Raw genomic sequence first — 10,209 nt, forward strand, 5'->3', positions numbered from 1 at the left:
CCAATCATTTGCCTTTCTTTCATGAATATTTCCAGTTTCTACTTCAGCCTGTCTACTTAACTCCTGTAAACACGGGAATTATTTTATTACCGTTGGCTTCGCTCAAGCATTCTTCTCAGACTGCCTCCTTTGCCCTCAGTTTAAAGCTGAAATATTATCCAGTCAAGCTTTTCTTCTCTTTTTTTTTCGTTTGAGGGACTTAAAGTGCTTCTAGTGCTCCTTAAAAGTTGAGCCCAGACCTTTGAGTGTCTGCCAGTTTGTCTTGTTACCACAGTTCACAACAGTATGAGGGCGTGCACGTGGCTTATTGGTAACGTTTGTTCAACTTGACTGAACTTGGGATAACTGGAAGAGTATTTCTTTTTACTTGGTGAGAAGACAGATGTAACATCCAGTACATACAGCTTTTTTGTTGTTATTGTAAAAGCGCAGGGCAAGTTTTCACTTGCTTCACCTATGGGTTCTTAGGTGGTGGGAGGTATTTAGTTTCAGTCTTCCCTCCCTTGTTGAAATCACCATATCAGCCTTTGCATAGCACCTCCTGCTGCACAGATGTGCTCGTCAGACCAGTTTTCAGGCAGAGTTCGGGTAAAAGAATTTCAGGGAAGTCCTCATGCCAGAGGTCAAAACACAAGATACTGGATTTTGTTTTTCGAGAAAGGGGACACAGACACTTTTATGTTTTATGCGACGGATGTTGTGACAGAAATGTGGGATTGATTTGGAGCCACGTCTCACAGGAGCCTAACAGGACAGTGAATTTGTGTGATCTCATCACGGCCACGATAAGACAGCTCAGCACAGGTGAGTGTCGCTATTAGCTACAGGTACGACAAGACTCGTTGATACAGTTTGAACATTCTTAGCTTCAGATTTGACTTTGCTGTATTAACTTTTGGTATTCACTATGTGTCTTTTGCTGTGTTTTATTTGATTAGTTACCATCACTTATAATTTTTCCTTTAGTTTCTCAAGTAACATTCTTGCCTCAGACCTTTTGTCCTCCACATAATATGAAACAATTTCACATCTGTGTATGTCTGATGACATCTACTCTCAGATCTGATCAAATGTGTTTGTTTTCTTGCTCTGAAAAAAATTACTAAAAAGACATTGAACATTACACATTTTAAACCAGGTCAACAGAGAATACAATACCAAACAATGTATGAGGCAACCTTTTTTACAGACCTACACTCATGCCCCCCCTACAGAAGAGCAAGTAACCAACCAAAAATAACCTGCCCGACCACAATTGCCAGGAGCTCTTAAAACAGATGAACAGATAACATTCATACACAGGCACAAACTGGCTCACTACCTCGTCCCTGACCAGAGTCACACGTTGTTTTACTGCCTCAATAAAAAAATTAAAAAATAATCTGGTAGCTACAGCATATGAAGATAGAACACAATCCTTCTTCCCAAAGTCACAATCTAAAGTAAATCAACAACAGCGTGAGGCAATAAAATCCAGCTTAAAACAGAACAAACACAGCCAGGGCGCGGCAGGAACAACGCACAGGCAGAAATAGGCCACTGGTGTGTGGGCGGGGGGGGGAAAAGGCAGGTACACTCACCACCTGGGGCAGGAAACGGTTTCTTTTTCTCTTTCATTTTCTTCTATCCTCATAGTTCTCTTCTCCAGGATTATGAACCATATCTCTGTATATATAACATATGTATATACTGTATACGTGTGTATGTGTCATATGATTATGAGTTGATGTCCTCGCGGGTCCCAACATTTCATTCCTCATCATTTGACTTCTAAATGCACATCTCCTGGGGAGCAACTTTCAGTCAATTTAGAACTTGTTGCTTCCAGTAAATTAAATTTGGTAAGTCGTAATTTGTTGCTCTTGGGGGGAAAAAAAAAAAAAATCAAAACGTATCCAAAATAATATTATTGGCTCATATTTTTTTCGCCGAGCTCCAATGGGTCAGTGTGAGGGGGAGGACAAAGCCCAAGGGTTAAACTATCTTCATTCCCCAGAGAATACAAGAGTTGGTCATCTCTGCTTCAGTCACAAACACAATACGTCCTGTTGATGCACAACGTGGCCTTAAACAAATTTTGTGCTATTCTTGAAATAATTGACGGTTCAGGTGAAATCTGTCCCACGAAGTGACGATCACACACTGTGGCCTCTATCGCCTGTCGTTGATGTATGAAGGATGTGTAATTAATTTGTTTCCCGGTCGGTAATTATAGAAAAAAACAAAACCTTTACTTATTTAGCTTTCCGTCAACAGACTCTTTGCACAGACACCATGATATATATGTTATCCACAGCCCAGTAGTGTTACAGAAGATGAATGTTTTGCTTCTTACTGGGCCGTAAAGAACACTTTGTGTCTTACACTATATGCTCATCAGTAAAGTGAGTTCAGAGGATCTCTGGGTCACGGGGCAGTCTGCTGTGGGAAAGAAGCAGTGCTGAGATTTATCCGATGCAGTCCAGCAGACCGTGCCCAGAAATGCTGAGTGTCGGGGGCCGGATGGGGGATCCTGCCCACGTACTACTGCTAAAACACTATATAAAGTCTGTTAAACCTCTGGTGTCTGTCGTCCGTCTGCAGCTGTGAGGCTTCAGCAGCTGGACCATGTTCTCGTCTGCTGTCCCATACAAGAACCAGCACTACGCTGAGCTGAAGACGAATTGCATCAGGGACAAGACGCTGTTTGAGGATCCAGAGTTTCCTGCCGCCAATGAATCGCTGTACTTTAGGAGACCACCTCCTGGTATCGTGCAGTGGAAACGACCAGCGGTGAGTGACCCATCACCAGCATTTTGTTTTTATGCTTCAAATCTTTAAGACTTAAGTGTGTGGATTGTTCTGTTGCAGGAGATAAGCAGTGAGCCCCATCTGTTCGTGGAGGGCATCAGCTCCCACGACCTGAACCAGGGAGTCGTGGGGAACTGCTGGTTTGTTGCCGCCTGCTCCTGTCTGGCATCAAAGCCAAACCTCTGGAAGAAGGTGAGCCAACTTGGTTTATTCACTCTGCGAGTCGAGGGGGTCGGTGTATTTGCTGTTGGTTACCAAATGTTAGTGAGACGGCAGCAGTGGCGTAAAAGGATTAGACTTGAAATGTGCAACCAGCTGACAAATAGTTCACCGCACAGGAATCCACCTGAGGGGGTTCACTCATGACTGACAGCAAAACCAAATAGTTGTGTCAAAAATGACTTATAACCATGAGTCAATTTGCCTTGCTGGTAGATGGCACCATATACTGTGATTTTTATGAATTGAATATAATACGTTCATTACCATTTACAGAGAGAGATGAGTTTAATTAACTGAAAAATCTACTTGTTGTTGATGCTTTGTATTCAAATTAAAGTTACACACCACATAAGCCTAAACTTAAGCATTAAACACAGTACTTGTTTATAGAGTAATGAGCTTTAAGCAAGGAGGCCAAGAATATATCTTTACATAACTCCATTCCAGGTAATTCCGGACTGGAAGGAGCAGGAATGGGATCCCAAACATCCGGAGAACTATGCCGGAATCTTCCACTTTCAGTTCTGGGTGTTTGGCGAGTGGCTGGACGTGGTGGTGGACGACCGGCTGCCCACGATCAATGGAGAACTCATCTACTGCCATTCGAAAACCAACAATGAATTCTGGAGCGCGCTGCTGGAGAAGGCCTACGCCAAGTCAGTCAACTTAAACCAGATAGTGGTGCAAAAATATCTTCTTTTTCATATTTACAAGTTGTCATAAAACCATTTGCATTATAGGTTATTGTCATTATGATAGCAACATAACATTATATTACAATATAATAAACTACAAGAATAAAAACTGTTTCTACTACTACAAATACAAATACTTATTTCTGATACTACCATTTATAACACTAATATGAACAAGAAATGTTTTACTGCTTAATAAAATACCGTTTGCTGCTTTCTTTACATTGTGTAAAGCATCACATTTAACCCATCCTCATCTTTAACATATATACACGTTATATTGTAATATGCAACACTCCCGACCTCTCACTAAACGCGTGGTTGTCCTGCCTCCTCCGTGTCCAGGCTCTCTGGCTGCTACGAGTCACTGGAGGGGGGAAACACCGGAGACGCCGTGGTGGATTTCAGCGGAGCTGTGGCTGAATCCATCAACGTGGAGACAGGAGAGTACTTCAAAGACCAGAAAAAACAAGACCAGCTGTTCGAGGATCTTCTGAAGGTCTATGACCGTGGAGGCATCATCAGCTGCTCCATTAAGGTTTGCCCTGTTTCTGAATATTCACTTCTTTGTCTCTGTGCTTAAGAGAAAACAGACTGAATTGTGTTTTTTTTATTTTTTATTTTTAAACAATCTCCTCAGCCAGATCCTCATATAATTGAGGCGAAGATGGCAAACGGGCTGGTGAAAGGCCACGCGTACTCCATAACCGCAGTGCAGAAGGTGCGTTTGGGTCACGGGCTACTGGCCTACTTCAAGAACGAAACCATCCCTCTGATCCGCATGAGGAACCCCTGGGGCAAGACTGAGTGGAAAGGAGCCTGGAGTGACAGGTGAGACGCTGTTAAAGTTTGATTTGGTTGATTTAAAAACAGAGCATGCTTTGCCAAGAGATGTAAAAGGAGAATGTAAAAAGCGAGGCCGTGGTCGGCCTGAACGCATACTGTTCAGTCACAGTGGATTTTGTGGCTATTCTCTAAAAATGTATGAAAACTTCCGATGAAACTTCTCAAACCCACCCTGTGCCAGTATCCACTTCAATTTTAGGTCCATCCATATTATGCTCTGAAGTAAAAAATAACAAATATATATAAAACATATATAGTTCTTTCTATAAGATTTAATTTAGACCAAAGAATGTTTTTTTTTTTACCAGTGAAAGTACTGACAAGAACATACAGAAACATACTGAGCACATGAAGGGACAGCATAGACGTAGGCTTTGCTTCAGGAGTCCTTCTTCTGATATGAAATACTTTTTGAGATCTAATCTCCCTGCTGGATATCTAACCTGGAAACTGTGGGTAAAATACAAACTTTTAAAGTCACATTTTATGACTCAAATTGTTGATTTTGTGTGGATTCTAACATTAAAATCATCAGTTTGTGTCACATGTGTGTTCACCATTAATTTTGTTTAATGTTTGTCAGCTCGGAGGAATGGTCAAAGGTCGGTGACACGGAGAGGGGGAACCTCGGCATCACGGTGGAGGATGACGGAGAGTTCTGGTAAAGAATTACGTTCCCCCAGTTGCAATGGCCCACCTGCACAGTTCACCTGACGACACATGTCATGTTTGCCTCCGCAGGATGTCCTTCGCAGACTGGTGCAAGTTCTTCACAGAAGCAGACGTCTGCCGTCTCATCAACACCTCAGTGATTAGCGTCCACAAGACGTGGAACGAGGTCGTGCACTTTGGGAGCTGGACCAAAAACGCAGATCCGCTGTTAAACCGCTGCGGCGGCTGCGCCAACCACAAGCCGACGTTTCTGCAAAATCCACAGGTGCTTGCACAATTTGGACGCACTTCTCTCCTCACGTCACTGTGTTCATGCACAACATGTCCACCTGCACGTTGACTCACTGTCAACTTCTTTCACAGTATCTGTTTGACGTCACGAAGGAGCTCGACGAAGTTCTGATCTCCCTGCAGCAGAGAGACATGAAGATGCACAGAAAATTTGGTCAAGGAGAAAATATAAGCATTGGCTTTGGTATTTTCAAGGTAACATATAGTGTGACACTTTCCACTATCCACAATGTTTTATTGATCTAATGTACGGTCAACAATTGAATAACTGCATATTCCATGATAAGCACCAAAAGACTCTTAAACCAGGGGCAATACGCAGTAATAGATTCTGAGGATGTGTGAAACATTACAAAAAAGAGTTTAGGGTTTCATCATAGAGGAAATTGTTCTTCGTCTGGGACAAAGGCGTTTGCGAAATATTAGTTTATTTTGGGGGTAAAACAGCCTCATTACATCAAATTTTGGCTCTCATTTGATTTCTCTCTCTCATTTGTTGAGCGGAGAGCAAATTGAAGAGTTGTTGGGGTGTTTTTAACGACAGGCAGACATTACTTGATAGGTTTATCGGAAAGAAAACAGACCATTTCAACAAGTGGATAAAATCATACAACACAAAGAAGTTGATGGTTCCAAGCTGAGAAACGGAGGTGCAGTCTGTTCAGCAGCCTCTGTTCTAGTACTGTGCCTGTGCAGCCATAATAGAAATCAAAAGTAGTTTGATGGTTGCTGGACACTTAAAACAAAAAGCCACACATTTACATTCTCTGTGGGATTCAATAGACTATATATATATTTATATTATATTTTTGTGAGGTTGTGGTTTCACACACACACACACACACACACACACACACACAAACACACATTGTGAAAATATATATTATATATATATGTATATGTATATGTATATGTGAAATCACAACCTCACAAAAAGATGAAAAAAGACAACATTTTGATAGGTAGAGTTTTATAATAGAGGTCAACATTCATATTGGTTTTAACTGACTTTTGTAAATAGCAAAGTCAAAACTGTTCTCTTTTAAAGCAGCTGTATAACATGTCAGACTAGGTCTTATGTGCAGGGACCAGACTCTCGCATTCAGATCAGGCAATGTGAGCAAAAAAATGACATCACATTACTCGTACAGTGACTTCCTTGTCAGAGATCTGGCCAGGTTCAAACACACTCTATACACTATTATCATGCTGGCAGAAGTGTTGCATACAGGGGCAAGTTGTTCTGGACGGCAATAAATGCTGCTGCCACAAGGCTCAGGGCCCGTGATTATAAAAAGCAGCCGTGTGCACACGACCTGAATTTAACTCTTGTCGTCTATGGTCATGGCGTCTGAGACGTAGCCTCCCCCTCTATGTGATGGACTCCACATCCTGTGTCCACATTCTCCGTCTGACGCGAGCGTCCACTACAACTTGGCTTTTTTTCATTTCTGTTTGAGACATGCAATATTTTTTTAAGACTTTTAATCAAAATTGATCACATAAAAGGAGCATGTCCAACAGGGTTTTTATGTCTCTTGACTGAGCACCAAAAAAATACAGACTTGCATTGATTTACATTTTTTAGTCACTTCTCTGCCACCAGGAGGCAGGAGAATACATTTCAGCAGCTAAGAGCCAGTTATTAATCCTCCAGATACAGTTTAAATCCGTATAATTTTCATTTTGACATGTATTGTTTTTTTCTAAAGCACGCCTTATTTGGGGAGTGTTTGTTCAAATTGCCAGTGGGATTTATATACAATCAAATGAAATGCGTATCGTGACATGTAGCAACACTCACAGTCCCTCAAGCTCAAACTTGTATAACCACAATGGCTGCGTTTATATTCAATATGAGCTTGTATCCTGGTTTTAAATCTTATATTTGGGTTTTATGTGGAACACGAGCAACATGGTAAATCCTCTTCCTGTTTACATGATTTTAAAACTACACCGTGTGCAACAATCTCTGCCACTATGTTTGGGATCAATCAAATATGTCCAGGGCCCTGAAGAAGGTGTCTACATGTCTGTGGTTGTCCTTCAGATGGTGTGTAGAATATCTAGAGTTTTTTAAACCAGGAAAAGATGTTTAAATGGGCAAACACATGACCAGGATGCAGCAAAACTCAATCATAAACAGGATATTAGTGCACAAGCAAGTGTACTAACTGTAAAATAACTTGCCAGACTTTGTAACTGATAAGTGAATGAACAGTAAATGAAGCCCACGGTTTTTTGCCTCTTGCAGGTGGAGCTGAACAGGAAGTATCGGATGCATGACATCCTGACACAGCAGTGTGTGGGCACGTCCACTTACATCAACGCTCGCACAGTGTTCATGAGATGCATGCTGCCACAGGGACGCTACGTCATCTTCCCCACCACCTTCGAGCCCCAGACGCTGGGGGATTACATGATCCGAGTTTTCACTGACGTGGACTCAGGTTGCAGGTAAGTCTGTGGCGACAGTGTGTCGTCGAGTCAGTGTGAGTCAGCAGCGTGGGCTGTGCTTAACGTTGGCAGATATAAATGTCACCACTTATGTCTTATAATCATCAAGTCTTAAAGAGAAGAAAAGGGAGAATATAGCGTTTCCCTGGCTGTTCCTTCAAGAAACCGATGGGTGGATAGTGTCCAAGAAAAGCACACAAATGGGGGTTTTGGAAAGTGGAGACTGTGAAATGTACTCATAATGGTTGTTGATAGTCTTTTCACAATAAATCACTTATGAATTAAAATCACTCCTTCATTGGTCTTGGCCAGGGCGTTTAGTTTTGATCCTGACGTTCTTGTTGGCAAAGTTGAACACGTGACCTCACCATGTTTCCTCACATACAGGTCATCCGAGCTGGCTAGACCAAACAGCACTGTGTCCTAATGAGACACAGACGTTTGTGTCACGTTGCTAGACTTTCCGTTTTCTGATAAGCGAGTTCCAAGTCAGAGTCTCGGGATACGAGGACCTCTACTTCTCTCCCGGTCCTTAAATCCTCCTCTACTCTCACAGGGAGCTGACGGAAGACAAGCCAAGAGTAAGATGCTGGAGTTCATTCGTGGGATACCCACAGGCTGTCACTCACGTCTATGTCCATGGGGCCGAGGGGCTGCAGAACCAGGACAGCACTGGGGGTGAGAGGAAGGTCACAGGCGAGACTTCGCCCTCATATCCACAAATAGATATTAATATTTCACCAGTGTCTTTCTATTGAAACATTCCTCACCACGTTTTCATGCAGGTGCAGACCCCTACGTGATCATATACTGTGAGGGCCGCTCAGTGAAATCCAACATCAAGAAAGACACCTTGAAACCAGAATTCACAATCAGTGCCATTTTCTACAGGAAGAAGCCCAGGAAGCCCATAACTGTGGAGGTAAGGTGGCATCTGCTGGTCGTGATGACTGTCATTAATCTCCGTAACTGGCAGTGCGGAGGGTTTGTTAGTCACTGTTCTGTGGAATCCCCGTATTGAAAACTTTTCAGACTCAGAAAAGTAGCCCCGTGTTAAGTTCCGTAAGTGAGTGTGTTTTTAAAGGGTTATGAAGGAGAAGAATATTCAGACACACTTGTATTGTAAGTGACTTCTTAAGCTGCCCCTAATATGCCTAAGCAAATTTCACTTGTTTTTTCTATGATGTAGAAAGAAAGACGTGTTGTGCTTTTGCAGGTTTTGTTGGGTCATTGCCGAAGCAACCAAATAACTCCTGTTATATATCCAACTTGTTATGAACTAAATAGTAGTAGTTTAAAGGATGTGGCAATTCAGTCACAGTTTTTTTTAAACAAGGTATTCAGTGCTAAACATTACCACACAAAAAAGACTGGATGCTCACATATATAACTGACTGAGAGCACAGGACATCATATCTGTCTGAACTCAACATGATCAAATCAACCGTCAAAATCCTGCAGATGATCGTTTTGTGACGTGGGACAGTAAGAGGAATCTCTCCTGCATCTCAAAGTGCCTGCTCCTTTCCTCAGGTGTGGAACAGCAACGCGGTGAAGGACGAGTTCATGGGACAGGTGATGTTGTCCGGGTCGGTGAAGGACACCACCGACCCCCAGATGCTCAGGTTGAGGAAGCGAGGCCGGCACATGGCCGACGAGATGCCCGGAAGCATCAGCCTGAGGATCGCCACTTCCACTCAGCTGACCGCCATGTGACCCCGTCAAGTGACCTGAGGAGAGCGAGTCGTTGTCAGTGCTGAACTTTAGCGTGATGTGTCATCATAACAGTACTAAGCCCTGTGTGTACGATGAGCAGAGTTTTACACTAATATGAGCAGCGGCACTATTGGACAGACTGATCGTCACTTCCTGTGTGTCACTTTTTATCCAAACATTTTTTTTAATAACTTATACATGTCTATATTGACATTTTAGCAAGTTGCTTGTGAGGATATCATTCCTCTTTTTATTACACTATAGATACTGTGAGTAATAGGGTCTTACAATACAATTTTCTTGTTTACGGACCATTTGCTGAATTCATCATTATGCAGTTTGTACTACTAAAAACTCATGTATCTGTTTCTTTCATTCAGCTTCTTTGTCTGTGTTTCATCAGTTAATATCAGCGTGTTTCATTCTCATGCATTATTACCGAAATCCCCAAAACCCTGAATGACAAAACAAATAAAAAATAAATTGAACCTAAGAATCATAACAGCCGACAAACCTCGTC

The 10,209-nt window shown here is 42.3% G+C and overlaps 1 protein-coding gene across 1 annotated transcript; it reads left to right on the forward strand.

Annotated features, from left to right (window-relative positions):
• The first annotated feature begins 532 nt into the window (after nucleotides 1-532).
• LOC118301233 (calpain-5-like) lies at nucleotides 533-10,202 on the forward strand. The gene is made up of 13 exons (XM_035626520.2): nucleotides 533-804; nucleotides 2,584-2,772; nucleotides 2,851-2,982; nucleotides 3,460-3,668; nucleotides 4,053-4,245; nucleotides 4,348-4,538; nucleotides 5,137-5,214; nucleotides 5,295-5,490; nucleotides 5,589-5,711; nucleotides 7,771-7,973; nucleotides 8,530-8,651; nucleotides 8,759-8,895; nucleotides 9,507-10,202. Exons 2-13 carry the CDS (start codon nucleotides 2,608-2,610, stop codon nucleotides 9,687-9,689), a joined length of 1,932 nt encoding a protein of 643 aa, XP_035482413.2. The 5' UTR covers nucleotides 533-804; nucleotides 2,584-2,607; the 3' UTR covers nucleotides 9,690-10,202.
• Nucleotides 10,203-10,209: the final 7 nt, after the last annotated feature.

The sequence above is a fragment of the Scophthalmus maximus genome, chromosome 2 (genome assembly GCF_022379125.1).
Source record: "Scophthalmus maximus strain ysfricsl-2021 chromosome 2, ASM2237912v1, whole genome shotgun sequence".
NCBI lineage: Eukaryota > Metazoa > Chordata > Actinopteri > Pleuronectiformes > Scophthalmidae > Scophthalmus > Scophthalmus maximus.

What these genes read in the sequence shown, in the direction of transcription:
- LOC118301233 (XM_035626520.2), top strand. Translation starts at nt 2,608, where the DNA reads ATGTTCTCGTCTGCTGTCCCATACAAGAACCAGCACTACGCTGAGCTG. An exon ending in CTGGAGAAGGCCTACGCCAA is followed by an intron (nt 3,669 to 4,052) that starts GTCAGTCAACTT and finishes CTCCGTGTCCAG; the next exon opens with GCTCTCTGGCTGCTACGAGT. An exon ending in GGAAGCCCATAACTGTGGAG is followed by an intron (nt 8,896 to 9,506) that starts GTAAGGTGGCAT and finishes TCCTTTCCTCAG; the next exon opens with GTGTGGAACAGCAACGCGGT.